The 20000-nt window shown below is 41.5% G+C and overlaps 1 protein-coding gene across 24 annotated transcripts in view; it reads right to left on the bottom strand.

Moving 5' to 3' along the window:
• Positions 1–20000, bottom strand: part of LOC135089708 (uncharacterized) — a 227498-nt gene that overhangs the window by 136888 nt on the left and 70610 nt on the right. For 19 of the 24 annotated variants that reach the window (XM_063985651.1, XM_063985645.1, XM_063985647.1 and 16 more), the window contains exon 2: positions 5759–5819. In XM_063985651.1, the coding sequence (XP_063841721.1) occupies positions 5759–5819 (61 nt within the window). The remainder of the gene's footprint in view (positions 1–5758; positions 5820–20000) is intronic. The other 5 variants (XR_010261592.1, XR_010261591.1, XR_010261590.1 and 2 more) reach the window with 1 other exon arrangement.

Here is a 20000-nt window from a genome sequence, read left to right as displayed (position 1 = left end):
AAATAAAATTAGTTAGATTCTCTCTCTCTCTCTCTCTCTCTCTCTCTCTCTCTCTCTCTCTCTCTCTCTCTCTGTCTGTCTCCTCACCAAAATATACAACACTGCATATATTTTTTGTTCCCTTTAATTCGTATTCAGATTCGTACCATTAAATATGTGTAGGAAGATAATTTTTCTCCCTGCAGATGACGCTTATGCCGCTATCCCAGCTGCCCGGTGCCAACAGACCAGAGCTTAATTACTCTCACTATAACAAGGGGTGAAAAATACTAATTTACTTAAGGACATGCGTGTTATATTCCCCAGGGTGAAAAATGTAGCGAGTCAGGAGGATAACAGTTAAGACAAGCTCGAGTCTTTTGGGTGAGAATGCTTTGGTAGTTTCCCAGGTTGCAATTCAGCTTGTTTCTCACGATCTGGGTCTCTCTCTCTCTCTCTCTCTCTCTCTCTCTCTCTCTCTCTCTCTCTCTCTCTCTCTCTCTCTCTCTCTCTCTCTCTTCCGATTTACAGTTCGTGCCTCGCTCTTTTCCTTCCTTCCATCTTCGCTTTGCTATCTTTCCTATTCCTTCCTCTCATCTTCCTTCTCCTTTCCTTCTTATCGTCTTCCTTCTCCAGCTTCCATGTTCTCTCCTTTCCTTGTTTTTGACTTCAGTTCACTCTTCCTCCTCATTTTCTTTCCCCTCACTTCTCTCCTGCTTCTCTTCCTTCCCCAGCTTCCCAAATTCTTTCCCTGTTCCTATTCACATTTAACTCTTCCTTCTACTTTTCATTCCTACTTCCCTCCCTTCCTGTCTGCAAGTCCGTCCGTTCCTCCTCCTCCTCCTCCTCCACCTCTTCCTCCTTCCGCATCCATCCCTCCTTTGCTCACTCAGTCTGACAGTCACCACATCATTAGCTAAATTCAGTTACGTCTAATCCACCACGAACCTCACCGCTTTGGCCAACACAAGATGAGGCTAAGCAATGCACTCCCTCCTTCCAGCACTCCCCCATCCACTCTCACTCTCCCACTCCCTCCCTCCTTCATTCACAGCTTAATGCATCGTAACTTTCACACCTACAAGATTGGGAAAACGGGAGAAGGGTATACAAAGAGGTTATCATTAATACATTTCCTATGTTAAGTTCTCGTTGTGTATATATTCTCGACTCCTTCCCTCACTATTTCTCTCAAAAGGTTAAGGCATCAGAGTTTTCACGCCTACAAGAATGGGGAAACAGAGAGAGGGTATACAAATAGGTTATCATTAATACGTTTCCTACAATAAGCTCTCGTTGTGCAGCAAATATTGTCGTAAAGCAAGCAGCGTCGTGGCTTGGAGCGTGGGCGGTGATGGGGGTGGCAGGGGGAGAGGAGGGGATATATTGCTTTAATAAACTGTGACGGTACACGCAAAGCCTCAGTGAAATTAAGCCAATTCATCCACTTGGGCTCGCTGATATGACGAAGCGAACCCAACACAACACAACACAACACAACACAACACAACACAACACAACACACACTCAGCCTCTCTCATCCTGGTCTGTCCTCGCTGCCACCTCTTGATGCCCTCACCTGCCTCTCAATGCTGCTCCCTCGGTCAGTCTCTCTCTCTCTCTCTCTCTCTCTCTCTCTCTCTCTCTCTCTCTCTCTCTCTCTCTCTCTCTCTCTCTCTCTCTTCATGCGGCCTAGTTGTTACGAGAGAGAGAGAGAGAGAGAGAGAGAGAGAGAGAGAGAGAGAGAGAGAGAGAGAGAGAGAGAGAGAGAGAGAGAGAGAGAGAGAGAGAGAGAGAGAGAGAGAGAGAGAGAGAGACCCATCATCCAACAAACAAGCCAAGCACCATAAAAACACGACAAACAACAACAATAAATAAACCAACCCACAAACAAACGCATAAACCAAGTCAAAAATAGATAAATAAAACACGGAAGAGGAAAATAAAAAAAAGGAAAAATGGGGTGAGGAGGAAACGATAAGGGAGTCACCTGAGAGACACCTGATGACTACCCTCTCCCAGGTGAGTGTCCAGGTGAAACAGGTAATATTTCCTCTCTAACGCCTCACTCTCGTTTCTATTTCTCCCTCGCACGCAAATCTCCCTTCAAACATTTCACATTTTTCTCGCCAAGGCAAAGGTAGTTTTTATCCTAGTTACTTTTACCTCATCCCTTTTCGTATTTTTAAACATTCTTCTCTTTTCCATTTGTGGTGCAAAGGTAATTCATCTTCCCATTGCTTTTGTTTATTCGTATTTTCGTATTTCTTCGTATTCTTTCCTTACACATTTTCCATTTTCTTCGCCAGCGTCAAGGTGGTATTCATCCTTCACTCCTTTTCGTATTTTCTAACATTTTTCTCTTTTCTGTTTGTGGTGCAAAAGTATTTCATCTCCTCATTGCTTTTGTTATTCTTGTTTCTGTATTTCTTCCTTTATGTTTGTTGCTAAGGTGATTTCTCAATTGGTTTTAATCATTTCTATTGTTTTACATTTCTCAAGTTTTTTTTTTTCCTCATTGCTTCTTGTTGCTAAGGCGATTTTCTTTTTTTGCTTGGTTTTGTGAAATGTTATTCTTGTTTTCTTCATGTTTCCTTTGAGGGATTCAAGGTCTTTTCTCTTTTTCCTAACTATTTTCTTTTATTTTTTCTCTTCTTCGCCATTTTCTTCCTGTTTTCTTTCTTGGCGTTTAAAGTTCTTCATCTCACAATTTTCAATATGTATTATGTTTTGTGTTTCATTGTATTTTTGTCTTGTAAAGTTGAGGTTTTTTATCTTCATCATTTTTGTTACCTTGCATTTTTCCTTATCAACGATCTTTTTTTTTATTTTTGCCTTATCGCCTTTGTCTTCATACAAGGTTTCTATAAAATATATTCCTTGGAGTGTCAAGGTTATCTTTTTCCTCACCGCCTTTGTTAGATCCTATATATCTCAATATTTTCCCTGTCCTCGCCCTGACATCTTCCTTTATCGAGTTAAGGGATTGTTCTCCTAAGATAACTGGATCTGTTTCACTTTCTTATTCAATTATCTTTTTATGTCTTCCTGTTTTCAGTCTCTCTTGTCGAATATTTTTCACGCCAAAGCGACACTCATGCAATATAGCGACTATTCCCTTAATATAACTACATCTTTTATTTTTTTAAATTAAATTCACTTCGTGTCTTCCTATTTCCAGTCTCTCAAGTATTCTTAACTGCACAACTACACAACTGCACTCATGAAATACGCCACGTGGCTTAATGACTTCTTTATATACAAATGCTTTCTCGATTTTTATAACCACGCTAATCATCTGTGTTTTTTTTTTTGTGTGTTTTTTCGTAACAATTACGGTAAAAGTAGCAATTTCAATCTGTTTTTATCATCACGCCTCCTCTCGTCTTATAATTGCAGTGAAAGTAGTAGTTAATCCTGTTTTCATCTTCATTTTCGTGCATACAGACTGCTCTCTATAATTTCTTGATGCAAACAAACAGTCTGGGAACTTGATAATTTTCTAAGTAGTATATTTATTTTAGCTTCTATCCGGCATTCACTCCTGTATCTGTAGTAAAAAAAAACAGAAAATTCCATCTACTTTCATCCGCTTATTTTCGTGTTTACAATCTAAGAAGGAAATTGCATTCTAACTGTTAATCTTTTCTATATATCATCTGTACAGTTATTTCTCTCTGCCTTTATCGTGCTTCTCTTCTTATTTGGAAAGGAAATTATTGAACGCATTTCCCAGTGACCATAAACGTTCATTACTAAAATTGTCCTCTCACTGTTGCATCTTTTTCTTCAACGTGTAATTATGCGATTTCTCGTCCTTTTTTTTTTTTTTTTTTCTTATCAACATTCACATTTATTGCCTCCTTTATTGGACGTACAGCTTTGTGGCAATTAACATGGCTTTCACACTACATCCTTTCTGTCCATGTAACCAAGGGATTCTTTCATCATCCTTATCCTCGTATTTATAACCTCCTTTACTGCACGTGCTTCCTGGTGGCAATTAGAGTCTTACTTAAACTTTTCTCACTGTAACGCCTTTTCCATCTGGCGTAATTGAGCGATTTAGAATCCGCGTCACAAATTCACGAGCTCACAGTTTCCCGGCATCGTCTCGGCTTGAAGGTGAGACTGGTGAGAGGCTGGTGGGTGGCTGGGAGGCTGCATTTGGATTCCTCGTGAAGAAAAAAGTACCCAATTGGACCCAAGCTTCGAGGCTCCATTGAAAAGGCCAAATTGAAAGCTTCACGCCCTGCAAACGAAGACCAAATTAGAAGCGTGTGTCATCCCTAAAGTCAGTGTAGGAGGTGGGTTTATTATTGTCGCTTCTCTTCCCTCCCTTGATGTTCTTTCCCCTCTTCCCTCTTTTCCTCTCCTCCTCCTCTTTTCGTTTTAATTATTTTTTCTCTTTTTTTCATTAATGTTCTGTCTGTATCTCTTATCCTCTTCCCATTCTCACCCTCCCACAGATTTTTCCTCCTCTTTCTCTTTCTTCTTCTACTTCTCCTCTTGCCGTTCTGTCTTTCTTTTTTTCCAGCTATCCTCTGCCTTTCTGATGCACTTCCTTCTCTTCCTTTTTCCGGTTTCTGTTTTCTTTTGTAGTCTTCCTCTTTTTTTTTATTCATTCAATTTCTCCCTTTTCCGTCTTTTATCTCTCCTTTCCTCTCACAGTTTCTCTCCTATTCATGTTTCTCTCGACACTTTTCTTCATCTCTCTCCCCCATTTTTCATTATCTTTCCTTCTATTTTTCCCCTCCCTTTCCACTTATTCTCAGGCCTCCTCTTTCCTCCTTTCCCCCTCTTTGCTCCCATCTCTTCCCTTTCCACTCACCCTCCGCCCCTCTCATCTCCTCTCTCTTCTCTTGCCGTCTAAGCAAAACTAATTTACAAAGTTTGCCGTGGAATTGACATGTAATTAAAAAGCGTGACGATTCTGCTTCGTGTTACTGGGGAAAGCTGTGTGATGAGCGGAGCTTCTTCGTCCCACTCCAGTGCCTGTTTCATCTCCTCTATCACCAATTCATATGCGAGAAAGAGAAAGGGAGAGAGGGAGGGAAAGGAGGAGACAAAGAGAGACACGTGTGTGTGTGTTTTGGGTGGGGAGTGGGGAGAAAGAGTAAGAAGGAAAGGTTTATTTAAGGATAAGTGCAAGCAGCGTTGGATTAAATTAAAGACAGGTGTTTATATTTAGTAAGGACAAGTAAGCGTGGGACTTGCATGAGTGGGGTGGGTGTAGACATGTGTGGAGTGAATATGGATGTGTGGGGTGAACAAAGACAGAGAAGCAATGGATATAGAGAAAGGTAAGTGTGGGATTAATGTAAACAGGTGCACAGTGGATACAAAAGTAAACGGGTGTGAAATGGATATAAAAACAGGTGTGTAGTGGATGTAGGCATAGGAAAAGTGAATAAAGAGACAGATGTGGGGATACAGATATGTAGTAGAATCAGATACAGCTATGACAAACAGATGTGGAGTGCATATTTAGACACGTGATGGATACAATAGATATGTCAGGTAAATGAAGCAAAAACAGACCTAGAAAAATACAGATAAAAAAGAGAGAAAAAGTAAAGGGCATCCAAAAGTAAAACAAGCAACAAATTAAACAAAAAAAAAAAACAGACAAAAAATACAGAAATAAAACGAAAGAAAGAAAAGAGAACCCAAAGAGTTCACAAAAAAAAAAAAAAAAAAAAACAGACAGGTAAGGTAAATGCACACTGGCACACGCAGGGAAACAGTTCAGGGGAAATCAAACTAACAGAACACTTACGTACATTGTCAGGTGAACGCGTCTCTTTCCCTAGTTTGCATGAGTGTCGACTTTTCGTAACCTGGAAACAAAAAAAAAGGAGGTAAAGAAAACATACGTGTGAGTAAAGAGAGAGAAAATAAAACGATACAAGCTACAAAAAAGGTCGAGGATCGTAAGCACACACACACACACACACACACACACACACACACACACATGAATCTTACATGAACACCTCTGCTTCCACTACACTCGAGAGAGGAGAGGAAGATGGGGAAGGTAAATACTGAATGAACAACAGCAATATACAAGACTGGATAAGCTTTGCCTTAATCCGCAGCCTTACTTAGCAAGCGCTGATTTATTTATGGACCGGGAACAAGAATTTAACAAAACACACATACAGGAAAATGAAATAGTCGGATGTAAACACTTTGCTAAACATAAACGTAGAGAGAGAGAGAGAGAGAGAGAGAGAGAGAGAGAGAGAGAGAGAGAGAGAGAGAGAGAGAGAGAGAGAGAGAGAGAGAGAGAGAGAGAGAGAGAGAGAGAGAGAGAGAGAGAGAGAGACATACATTCTCATATGATAAACTAAATTATGAAATAAAATCGCATTCAAGCATAATTTAAGGAAGCAACACATTAATATTTAAATGAACTTATAAATAAACACGAGAAAATACGATAAAATCAACCTAGAGAGAGAGAGAGAGAGAGAGAGAGAGAGAGAGAGAGAGAGAGAGAGAGAGAGAGATACTGAAAAAAATAATGATAAAAAAAAATAATCCACGGGGTTCCTATTGCCCTCCTGAAGGTGATATTTCGGCCGAGTGAGCAGCGCCCGGAGAAATGAAGAGGAGGAGAGCTAGAAATGAAGGAGGAAGAGCAGGACGAGAAGGAGGAGGAGGAGGAGGACGGATAAAACTTGTTACTCCCTCAATAATGAAATGACAAGTACATTCCCCTGAAAAAAAAATCTTTCTAAGCCTAAAGAAAAATAGACGCTGTTGCCTACCTTTTTTTCACCCTTTAGTGAGCCTGAAGCCACCGCCCTCTAAGTCCTAACCCAGTACAGTTTACCCCTAAACCTTTACGTATTTAACCATTACGGAGCTACATTTCTATCCCCATTTTCTTTTTTATCGTACCCAATACGTAGCTATCTTACACTCTAATACTATACGTCTGGTTATTTCTTATCTTATTCAGACTTATCTAAATAAAACCTGTTAGGATTATTGTACATAAAAAAAATGTTTCCTAGTCTGAACGATTATGTCTGTTTTCTTTTGTATTTTTCTTTCTTATTCCATTTATCATCTTTTTCCTGTTTCATCTCTCCTTTCCTCTAATTCACCGTTTTTCTCCTTCGCTTCCTTGGTTGTGTGTGTATATGTCGATTTTTTACTTTTATTTTTATTTTTCACTGCTTTTATATATTTTTATCTCAGATCCTTGATAATGGGAAGGTCTTTAAAGGAAACCGTTAAGAGAAAATAAACATAGCCACTCACTGCTAAACTCGCTCTGTTATCTATTCCAAACATCATTCCTATCTATCCCCTTTTGTCCTCTCTTATCCTATCACTCCCATCGCACGCAGCTTCATTCCTCTGCCTCTCATCTGGTTCCATCCCGTCGTGCGTTGGTCTGTTTATTCTCTCCTTTCCTCGCCTCCACTTCCCGCTTGTCGTTTTCTTTCCCGCCCCGTTACGTTCAAGAGAGAAACTTGCGCTGTTGAACTTCCCCGGATGGTGTTCAGATGTTTCCCGATGATGCACTAATTGCGTGTTGGGTGAGAGAAAGGAGGGAGGGGAGGAATTTTTTGGGGCGAGGTGTTGTCTAACTTGGTGCTCTCTCCCTCTCTCTCTCTCTCTCTAGGTGTCTGTGTGCGAACCTCTCTGCTTGAAAATGAGTGGAAAGACGAAAATAACATGCATACTTATTTTTCCTCCCAACTTTGCTTGCTTCAGGCGGGGAAGGAGAATAATATTAACATCACATTTTCAGCCTTAACCACCACCACCACCGCCACCACATAAACACAAGAGCAACAAAAGAACAACACCAGAACGAACTCCACTCCCGCAAATAACTATATAAATAAAAGAAAACAAGTACCCTGATATTAGTGAGCTTTCATATTCGCGTTACAAATTCAATTAAATCCATAAAGTAAACAAAGCTCCATAAATACTTACAACATAAATGGGAGTTATTATTAAAATGTTCAATATATATAAGTAAGCCCCCGGTGTCCCCGCATAACAGGAGGCAAGAGTTAAGGGGGGTAGTTAACTGGCTGCGCAGCGCACTAATGGAATACAAACAAGAAACTGCGCCGGTTAAATCTGACAACAATCTCACGCCTCGTCGATACAGATTCAATTAATGACCAAATTAACGTCGCCGGATTAAATGAGGAAAAGAAAACGAGGCCAAACATGATTCCAGGGGGGGGTGAATCAAGGGCAGGTGTGCACAGGTGAGGCGAGGTCAGGTGGTTACGTTGGGTGAAGTGAGATTTGGTTTACTTTGGTTTAGTTACGTTAGGTGAAGGTGAGCTGAGGTGAAGTGAGATGAGGTTACGTTAGGTTAGGTTTGGTTAGGTAGGGTGAGGTTTGGTTTGGCTAAGTTAGGTTAGCTAAAGTGATGATGAGTGAGGTGGTGGGGTGAGATGAGGTGGAGTGAGGTGGTGATGCTTAATCTTCTTTGGCTAAGTTAGGTTAGGTTAAATAAAGGTGATATAAAGTTAGATGACATGAGGTGGGGTGAGATGAGATGAGGTTAAGTCAGGTTAGATTAGGTAAGGTGTAATAATAAAAAATAAAAAAAAAGCAAATAAATAACAAAAAAGTAGCAGATCTGTTAGCCCTTACTAACTACACTATAACTTACAAAGGATAGTGTTGTTGTGAGTTAATATGAAATGATGTGACAGTCCAGGTGAGGATAGGCGTGATAATGTGGTGTGGTGACGCAGTGTGGTTAGGCGAGGCGTGGCGTGGCGTGGCGTGGAGACAGAGTGATATGATGTGGTAATGTGGTTGGGTGATGGGTAATATTGGCCTGGAATGGAATGGTTCTGTGAGATATGATGTGGCGAGGTGCGACGTGCTCTGATGTGCCGTTACTTCATGATGTGGCGTGTAATGTGGTGATATCGGCTTAAGGGAGATGAGGAGCGTGGTGCAAATCTGCCGCCTACCAGTAAAATACCAGAAAAAAGGACGAAAAAAAAAAAAAACGGGTCCACAAAATAAAGTACCGCACATTCCCGTAAAATAAAGAAGAGGAAGCAGAATCGCGGCCAGTCCCAATACAACACAAAGGCTTTAATCTAATGTGCAGGGGAAGCAAAGGTGATCCAACCCTTTACTCAGAATTCCCACCCGAAAATGGAAAAAAAAAAGAAGAGAAAGAGAGAAACAGAGGAGGGAATAAAAAAACGGGCTAAGAAATTCGATATTGAGGAAGTATGGTATATAAAGTGCGAATGGTTTAAAGGAGTAAAAGAAAAAATGTCGATGTGTGAGATAAGAGGGAGGGAGGGAGGGAGGGAGGAAGGGAGGGAAGGAAGGAAAAAAACTGAAAAAAAGAGGAAAGAAGGAAGGAAGAATAAAAGGAAGGAATGGAAGGAATTATGAAAAAAAAGGAACAGAGGAGAAAAGAGAAAAGGAAAGCATGAATGGAATTGGAAAAAAAAATGGAAAGAATGAATGGAATGAAAGGAATGAAAGAGATAAGAAAAGAAGGATAAAAAGAAGAAAACTGAATAGAGGAAGGAATGAAGGAAGGAAAACAAAGTGAGAAACGGGATAGAGAGGATAAGATACGCAAACACAACACACAACCTTACCTTTTAATGATCTTCACTGCGAGCGCAAAAAATATATAAATTCTAAACCCACACTTACGTACTTGTTTACGGACCAGATACTTATTACCAGGTGAACTCCGCGGTACTGCTCAAGGGGTTCTGGCACCTCCGTGAAGCCTCAGAAGCGAGAATTCGAAGCTTCACTACCGCATTACTGGAAATTACGACTAGAGAAATAAAGAAAATATATTAAATCGATTCTATGACTTTTATTTTTTCTATTTTTATTTATTTATTTATTTATTTTTTTTTTTTAGCGGGTTGGGTTTATTTGCCTCAGAAGCGAGAGTTCGAAAAGTTTCATTAACACATTACTGAATATTGCGATTAGAAAAATGGGCGAAAAAAATATAAAATCGATTCTAAAACTTGTTTATTTACTTTTTTTTCGGTTTTGGTTTATTTGCCGCTCTGTTGCGAGAATATGCGATGCGTGCAGCGTGTTCCAATCTTAATAAGCCATATTTCAGCTGCCAACATGGAAGACTTTTATGAGAATTTAAAAATGTAAAGATTCTGCGCTATCTTCTAACCCCACACTGAGCTGGAGGAGGAGGAGGAGGAGGAGGAGGAGGAAAGAGAAAGAGAAAGAGAAAGAGAAAAAAAAACGAAAAGAGGATAATGAGAAGGAAGAATTATACGGATGAAGAGAAGAAGACGAAGATGATGAGGAAGAATATAATTTAGGATAAGAATAAGAATGGAAGCAAGGAAAAATGTATATAAATCACAACGAAAAAAAACAAAACATTAAAAATAGGAATGAGAGATAAATTACAAAGAATAAAAAGGAAAATAATGACAAAAACACTAAAAACAGACACAAAAAATAAGTCGAGAATTAGAAAAAGAAACCTCAGGCCATAAGAGAGAGAGAGAGAGAGAGAGAGAGAGAGAGAGAGAGAGAGAGAGAGAGAGAGAGAGAGAGAGAGAGAGAGAGAGAGAGAGAGACGCTAAGGAAATGCAAATGGAGACAAAAAAGAGAAATATGAATAACAATAGGAGGTAAAGAAGATGAAAGAAACTACTCCGGAGCGAAAGGAGAAGGAAAGAGATGATGTATGATCTCTTATATCTGTTTGTATACTTCGTGTGTGTGTGTGTGTGTGTGTGTGTGTGTGTGTGTGTGTGTGTGTGTGTGTGTGTGTGTGGGGGAAAGTTAACGTATGTAGGCGTGGGAGGAGCAAACAAAAGAGCGACAGCGAGGAGAGAGAGAGAGAGAGAGAGAGAGAGAGAGAGGAGAGAGAGAGAGAGAGAGAGAGAGAGAGAGAGAGAGAGAGAGAGAGAGAGAGAGAGAGAGAGAGAGAGAGAGAGAGAGAGAGAGAGAGAGAGAGAGAGAGAGAGAATGGGAGAAATTCGTGAATATTGCAAATGTAAATCAATTCTCCTTCCAAGGCAAATCTTTAATTAACTTTGCAGCAGCTCTGAAAGTGCTTCTGTATGCCTTAAGCCGAGAGGAGGAGAAGAAGGAGGAGGAGGAGGAGGAGGAGGAGGAGGAGGAGGAGGAGGAGGAGGAGGAGGAGCAGTCGATAGTGGTTAGATAGAAAGTGATAGATAATAGTAAGGACGAGAGAGTGTTTGGAGGAGGAGGAGGAGGGAGGGAGGAGGAGGAGGAGGAGGAGGAGGAGGAGGAGGAGGAGGAGGAGGAAGATGAAGAGCTGAAGAGGGAATAATGGTGAATGATGAAAGGAGGTGGAGATGAAAAGGAGAAGGTGGTGAGGGTGAAAGATGGCAGTGAAGAGGAAGAGGAAGAGGAGGGAAGAGGAAGGAACAGAAGGACGAGGAGATTCTTGAAAATGAGTAAGACGGAGTGAGAAGAAGAGGAGGAGGAGGAAGAGGAGGAGAAGGAGGGTGGAAGAGGGAGGAGAAGGAGGAGGAAGAGGAGGAGGAAGACAATGTGTGTAGCATTCCCTCACATTCTCTCTCTCTCTCTCTCTCTCTCTCTCTCTCTCTCTCTCTCTCTCTCTCTCTCTCTCTCTCTCTCTCTCTCTCTCTCTCTCTCTCTCTCTCTCAAGATGGCGCCTATAGCTCTTGTTTTTGGTGATTTATGAATGAGTGGTGTCGGTATTTTTTCCTTCCCTCCCGATGATGGATTACCTTAAGTGGCTGTTTTTTCTTGGTGTGTGTGTGTGTGTGTGTGTGTGTGTGTGTGTGTGTGTGTGTTAGTAGTAGTAGTAGTAGTAGTAGTAGTAGTTTTTTTTTTGTAGTTGTAGTAATTGTGCCACATTACTTTTATTGATTATTATGTTGTTTTGTTTTTGACAGTGAGTGAATGTGTTCGAGGTGATGAATGTGATGGGGTGAAGGTGTTATGGTGAGGCTGTTTTTTTGTGCTAATGGTCGCAGTAAGAGAGGGAGATTTGGGTCATAAAAACTCTATTATTCGTGTAACTTTTACTGTGTGACTGTTTTACTAATACATATTTTCAGCAAGTATTCTTCAGTATGTAATATGCATCACTTACTTTTTATTTTCAAAGTAAAAATTCCACGTGTGTTGTTGCAGTGTATGTGAAAAACAACACACTTTTTCGTTCGGAACTTTGTGTGAAGCATTTGTGGCTTTATGTCCTTTTCACTCGTACGTTTGCCAGTGCTTCCCCTACACACACACACACACACACACACACACACACACACGTTTTATAATACAGATATACAGCTTCATTCATTTGTACTACACTTTTAATCACCTGTAAAAACCAATCTAATACTCATCAATACAAATTCACAACTGCGGAAAGAAATATCACCCAACCACACAAAGCATTACACCCCTTGATGCTCTTTCCTCACCTCACTAACGCTATTCTCCGCGACCCACGACTCAGCGCCACCCAGCACCATCCCTTGACGCAATCTCTTTATGCATCCCCCGGTCCTTTCCTGCACACTCCACTACACCTTTAGAGATCCCAACTCAAGCCTTTGTATTCTAACAGGGAAGCTTTTTATTCAGTGTACAATCTTCTGGTGCAGTTCTTAAATGCAGTCATGAGCATTCCATTCCCTCGCCGTTTAGCACAAGTGGCGAAAATAATAACAAGGGAGAGGAGCGGAAGGAAGGAAGGGAAAGACGAGAAGAGGGAATAGAGACATAATCCGTTTCTCCTTAAAAAAACCACTCGGGTGGAAAATACAGGCTTATGCTGTGAAGGTAATATGGAGAGCCAGGTATATTTTCAACAGTCAGCAAACCTCTCGCCTCCCGGGGCAGGAAAGAGGATTGTGAGGGGAAAATACAAAGTAGAGAAGCGGATGCCGAAGTCATGGAGAACAGTTTCCATAAAAGAGAAGTTTACGAGTTTGTGTCTTGAGTTAAAAGGGGAAGCAGGTGATGTTTAAAGGGTTACGATGCGCATTTTTTTTTACGTTTTTTGTTGACCGTCTCCTCTTCTCCCGTTCCCCTTCGTAATTTAGCGTGCTTACGTGTATAATATTGAGATACATGATACGTAAACAATTTTTTCCCCTCGTGCACGTCACCATTCGTCTTGTGTCGTGCCGCGGGGGAGTAAATAACACGGCGCTGTTTTACTTCATAACCGAGAATAATCTGCATCAATTTACGCGGCTGTCTGGATGATTTTAAGAAGCTAAATGGCCCGCGATGTTTACTCCTTCACGCGAACATCACAGAGAAGCAACACAGCGTTTTTACATTATCATTATAGACGAAAAGAAGAAACACTATATGCCAGAAAAGTGCATATTGAAAAGCTTCTGGAAAAAAAAAAGGAAAAAGAAGCGTCCATTTGGCAAAGACTATTAACACGAAACACTGAGCAAATGATTTCACGCGCGAAAAAATATGCGCGTTAATAGCATTCATAATTTTTAATATGAAGAATGTTAGAGAATATTTTGTTTTGTCTGATAATGGAAGTCTCTCTCCCTCTCTCTCTCTCTCTCTCTCTCTCTCTCTCTCTCTCTCTCTCTCTGAATCTCACACTTTTTATCCCACAGCCTTCCTATTTCCCTCTTTACTTCCCTTTCCCTCCGTCTTCCTTCCCTTTCCTTTCCTCCGCATGACCTTTGAATGGCAGTCATGACGTGTTCCCTCTCTCCTCCCCCTCCCTTCCCTCCTCTCCCGTCTCTCTCTAGTGGTAGTAGCATCTCACAGGAAGGTCGTTAACTGCTCTCGCGAACACTAACCCCTCGAAGCAGTGGGAGAGGAAAGGGAGGGAGAGAGAAACAGGGAGAGTGGATGGGAGGAGGGGAACGTGATGTAAGGGGAAATGACGAGGGAAAGGTAGGTGGAAGGCAGGTGAGGATGGGAGGAGGAAGAGGAGGAGGAGAGGATATATGGTGATAGAACGCGATATCGAGGTGCGTTGTGAGAAAGAGGAAGTGATAGTTTGTTAGTATGATTCCTTTGCTTGTCACTTACTGCTCGTGTGTGTGTGTGTGTGTGTGTGTGTGTGTGTGTGTGTGTGTGTGTGTAGGTTTAATGTACCCGAGTAGTGTATACATCTGGGAAATGTTTGCACACATTTATCCTCGAGTGTGTCCACGCATGCTGGTTGTGTGTGTGTGTGTGTGTGTGTGTGTGTGTGTGTGAGTGTGTGTGTGTGTGTGTGTGTGTGTGTGTGCAGTGAGTGTACAGTACGGGTGAAGGTAATGATGTGTGCACCTTTACTCACCCTTACACCCACGCCCAGACCCACACACACACACACACACACACACACAAACACACACAAACACACATACAGTCATTCCTACACCAAATCAACCAATGTACAAATAAACCAAAACTTAATTCTTTCCTTAAATACCCCTAAAAAAAAAGAAAAAAAAAAACAATGAAAAGACCAACCTACCAACCCACCTAAACCCAAACCCCCACACTACGTAACCTGACCCACAAACCAACAAACAAACACACAAACATACCTACCAGACTACCTACAAACAAATTTCTAGGTACATTCACGTTCTGAAGGTTTTCCAATATGAGAGTAACACTGTTGCACTCACGAAGGCTTTAAATAATACAACTACGGTGGTGCTGTTGGTGGCGCTGGAGGTGGTGGTGGTGGTGGTCGTGGTGGGTGAGGGAGGCGCGGGTGGGGAAGCGAAGGCACGGATGGGATGCTTGCGGTAGTGATTGGCCACTTGTGTCTCGTGGTGGGGAAGAAACGGGAGCAGGCTGAACAGGAAAAGGGTTACGAAAGGGTTAGCGGATAAGGGGGACTGTGTGTGTGCGTGTACGTGTGTGAGTGCGTGGAAGTCGTGCGTGGTCGTGGCGTCAATGGGGCCGTTGGTTGGTAAATGTAGTGACTAGGACGTGAAATAGAAGCGAAAAGGAAAAAGAAGACAGGAAAAAGAGAGACTGGAGTGTAAATTTCCTCTCTCTCCTCTCTCTCTCTCTCTCCTCTCTCTCTCTCTCTCTCTCTCTCTCTCTCTCTCTCTCTCTCTCTCTCTCTCTCTTCTCCTCTCTTTCTCTCTCTCTTAGTGTGTGTGTGTGTGTGTGTGTGTGTGTGTGTGTGTGTGTGTGTGCCAAAGCGAAACAATTCCAGAGTAAAAAGAAAGTGAAAAAAAGAGAAAAAGAAAAAGAAACAAGTAAAACAACCTAGACAAAAAAAAAAGATAATTAATAAAAAAAACCCCATTAAATAAAAGCCAAAATTGCTGCAAAAGTCCCTCCATAACTACACCAATAATAGAAAAAATAAAGAAGGCAAACGAACCTAGTAAACACACACACACACACACACACACACGAACACACACACACACATACACACACACAAAAAAAAAATCTGAAACACGAAAATCGGATACAGAAAAGAATGGTGAAATAAAGGAACGAGTAAAAAGACACTGAACCAGAGAGCAAACAAAGGAAAAAAAAAAAAAAGGGGAGGGGCTCAAGTAAAGTTAGGAAGGCAAGACTAACTGTGTGCGTCGAGACAAAGCAGAGAAACAAGTGAGGATCGCCGGCTGATCCCTCACCTCGCCACATTTATTGCTGTATCACGACCCCAATGCTGGTAGTCTCTCTCTCTCTCTCTCTCTCTCTCTCTCTCTCTCTCTCTCTCCCCCATTTAATTAGTTAGCCAATCATTCAATCAAGCAATCAGTCAATTAGTTAGTCAATCAATCAACCAATTAGTCAAGTCAATCAATAAGACATCAATTAATCACTGAATTGAAACTCTAATCAATCAACTAGTCTCTCTCTCTCTCTCTCTCTCTCTCTCTCTCTCTCTCTCTCTCTCTCTCTCTCTCTCTCTCTTCAATCTCTATAAAATACAAATGTAAAATTTTCAAAAGGCGAGATGAATATAGTGCGGTACTTTTACTTTCAATTTTCCTCTCCTTTCACTTTTACTGCAATGTTCTGGAGTCGTAAAAACATTGTAGTCGCCGTAAATCTAGATCACTATCATGAAGGAAGTGAAAAAAAATAGTGAAATAAGGTCCTTTGTATTCATCTTAGAAACTCGCCGCTTCGAATAAAGTATGAAGCAGAGTCATGAATACCTGAGCTCTTTCGACTGAGACACTGAACCCTAAAAATGAAGCTTTTCTAAGTTATATGTTGTAAGGTGTGTGTGTGTGTGTGTGTGTGTGTGTGTGTGTGTGTGTCGTACGAAGCAGTTCATAACTCCTGCTTTGTTCGAAACCTATCGAATCGCGAGTGTTGTGTTGCTCGGTTCGGGTATTTGGGAGTTCGCAGGTTCGATACTGCTCCGATTCAGTGAGGTGCGAGTTTTGTTCGCATCCTGATTCATTCGCGACCAATGACGTGTTTCTTTTGTGGGCGGGTCACGTGTTATCTTGTTTATTATTATGAGCATTTTTGTATTTCATTCCTGCCCCGTGATGAATGTATCCATTTCATTCAGTGCATTTCTTTATCTGGGATCACAAAGCTTCGAATCAGAAGTTGCTGTGTGGATAGAAATACATGTCCGACTCCCAGCCCACACACACACATACACACACACACACGGATGATTTTCTGACAGCTAGGAAAGTAAATAAAAATCAAGCAAAACTGTATCCAACATAACGTGTGATGCGAATGACTGACATTTGTACTGGCCAGGGAAACATCTCCGGGCGAAGGTCACACCACCACCACCACCACCACAGCAGCAGTATATGTTACATCCACAACCGCCACAACAATGACTATTACCACCACTAGCACCACAATACACCTCCTCCACCGCACATCACACATTCCGTTTCACTTGTATTCTATGTGTCTGCTCTCCCTCCTCCTCCTTGCTGTCTTTCACCTTTTTTTCTTCTTTTTTCTTACTCCTGTATTCTTCTATGTACGTCTTAATTTGAAACAGTAAGTTCAGAATCGTTCCTTTACCACAAATGTTTCACCACCACCACCATCACTTAAATATAGTAAATAGAGTATTAGGCAGGGGAAGGAGGGAGAGAAGAAACGGTAAACAAGTCTTCACCTCAATCAATACATCCTTAATCAGTACTTCACCACCACCACCACCACCACCACCAACCACCACCACTAAATATAGCAAGGCAAAAACACAGAAGGCAGAGGAGGAGGAATTGGGGAGAGGAGAAAGGGTAGTAATAAAAAAACGCGCTGTCATACACTCCAGCATCCTCTGAACACTGACTCCCGGCGCTCCAGGTGACAGGAATATCAAGCATGTTTTCAGGCGTTACCACACCTTTTTACACCTGCCATCGTAAACACTCGGCTCGTTGGGTACACTCCGCAAGTATCTTCTCTGCTGTTTTCCTCTTCCTTCTGCTGTTCTTAATTTTCCTTCACCTTTTTCACTTTCTTTTCCTAATTTTCCTTCTCCATCTTCTCTTCTTCGTTCTTATTCTTTTATTTTTCCTCCTTATTTGTATGTCTCTTTTCATTCTATTGTTACTGATCTCTTCTTCTGTTTTTCTCTTCCTCCTGCTATTCTTACTCTTCCTTTTCTTTCTCTTGGTCTTCTTTTATTTTTCCTCCTCCTTGTTCGTATGTTTCTTCTCATTCTCCGTTCCTCTTACTGCTCTTCTCTATTATTTTCCTCTTCCTTCTGCTATTCGTACTTTTCCTTCTCTTCCTCTTCCTCCTTCTGGTCTTCCTTTAATTTTTCCTCCTGTTCACATGTTCTTTCTCCCCCTCATTTTCTTCCTCTTCTTGTCTCATTTTGTTTCCTGTGTTTTTTCTTTAGCTTCTTCCTCTCCTCTTATAGTGTAATTTAGTTTTTCTTGCAATTTTTTTTTCAAAGTTTCTTCATCTTCCTCCGCTTTCTATATCATCACCATTTTCTTTTTTTAGGTCTAGACGGTGTTGTTGTACGGTCATGTCCTCTTATATCATTTCAATTTTTCTTAGCTTCCTTTCTCTTTTCTCTTTTTTTTTTCTTTTTAAGTCTGAATTCTTTCTTTTTACCTCCCCAAGAGTTCTGGTTTGTGCTTTTTTTTTAGTCTTTCTTTTTCCTTTCACTTACTTTTCGCTGCTTTTTCTCTTGCACGTGAGAGCCCTTCTGAGCTGAGAATTATTTTGTTTTTAAGTCTCGTCCTCCTCCTCCTCCTCCTGCTCTTCCTCCTCTTTCTCTTCCTCGTGTTGTTGTTGTTGTTGGTGGTGGTGGGTGGTGGTGAGGTTGTTGCTCTTTTTTTTTTTTGTTTTCTTTATTTTTTCTTGTGTTTGTTTTTTCTTGTTTTTTTTCTTCTTACTTTGTTGTTTTTTCATCATCATCATCATCATAATCGTCTTCTTCTTCTTGCTTTTTCCTTCTTGTTTTTCTTCTTGTTTTCTCCGTTTTTTCCTCTTCCTCCTCTTCTTTGTTTTCTCCTCCTTTTTCTTATTTTTTTTTTTCCTTCGTGACTCAGCTGGTGTTTCGCTTTTTATCTCTTCTCGTGTCGGTGTTTATCAAGGCGATCCATTATTACCACGAATTTTGTGCCAAGAAGCCGATTGTTGATGGAGCAATTATTGATTATCAGGCTCCGGACGACTCGAGGTAACGAATGAGAGGTCAATAACACACACACACACACACACACACACACACACACAGACTGATGGATTCTCTGATCTTACTATCCTTAATTTTCTTAAAAGATATTCAGCCATAAAAATGCCAAAAATGCGTTAAAAATATACTTGATCTATAACAATAAACATAAAAGTAATCTAAACCTTGTAATCTGGAGAAATAAAATGAATGATATTAACTATAACCTTACACACGTACAGGCACGCACACGCAAGGTTTATAATCTCGAGAAATATATAGTCATTTCTTCCCAGTGGCCTTGACTCAGCCTCCCCGCGGGTCGTGATGGCGGGAAGGGAAGGCAAGGCTGGGAGGAAAGGACAGGATGAGGTTCGAAGAATTTTTCCTTGACGCGCAATTAACTCACGGGCTGCGAAGTGGCGGTGGAGACGCGGAGACAACTTTTTGCACTTTAACACCGCACTCACCGGGTACTGACGGGGCGGGATGAAGAAGTTAAGCGTATGAGCGAAGAATGGAACGTTGACATGAGAGCAATCTGCGCCTGTGATGCAATGGGGGAGTAAAGGTAGGTTCGTGTGAAAATCAATCAGGTATTTTTGGGACGGGTTAGATAAGGTTAAGGCACCTGACCTGACATGACCTAATATTATTGACCCCCAATATAGTTACGGAGGATGTTTGTTATAAGACCCAGAGAGAGAGAGAGAGAGAGAGAGAGAGAGAGAGAGAGAGAGAGAGAGAGAGAGAGAGAGAGAGAGAGAGAGAATACTACATTGCGGTAGTGATTTGAGTTACTATTCCTCATCCTTCGCTAATGTTTCCCCTTCCTACGGTAAATATTTGGCCGGGTCAGACTGATGAATGCCCAGGAGAGGGATGAGGAACCTGTTTACCAAGATGGCGAGCTATCTACACGCTGCCAATAAAAGGCTTTGGAGCGGTGGCGGCATTAGAGGAAATCGTTTACCCATCGGTGTTGTTTCTTTCTCCGGGAACCGATAGAAAGTCGTTTTACGTGTATTAAGCGGGAATATAACGCGGGTATAACGTCTCCTCAAATAATTTCAAGTTTCACCGCGGAGTGACTCAGAGGGGCGCCTGCCTTACGACCCCGCACGGAACCTGGGAATGCCGCGACGTCAGCCACTTCGGGAGCTATGATGGGCCCCGAAGAATGACTCCCGGAGTATAAAGGCCGAGGGAACGACCCGCCGGAGGGATAAACACTTGGCCGCGGGTGATCGGAGGCCAAGAAGGAACGGGAGGAAGAACGTGCAGCGCGAGATGGATCCTAAGGGCGGTGAAGAAGTCAGTAGGATTCCAAATGCATGAAGTACTCCGTGATGATTGAAGATAAACATTAGTTCCCCCATAAAAAAGTCAAATTAATGAATAAAGTTACCCAATTAATGATGAAACA

The sequence above is a fragment of the Scylla paramamosain genome, chromosome 33 (assembly GCF_035594125.1).
Source record: "Scylla paramamosain isolate STU-SP2022 chromosome 33, ASM3559412v1, whole genome shotgun sequence".
Taxonomy (NCBI): domain Eukaryota; kingdom Metazoa; phylum Arthropoda; class Malacostraca; order Decapoda; family Portunidae; genus Scylla; species Scylla paramamosain.
This window is presented reverse-complemented; position numbering and strand designations above follow the sequence as displayed.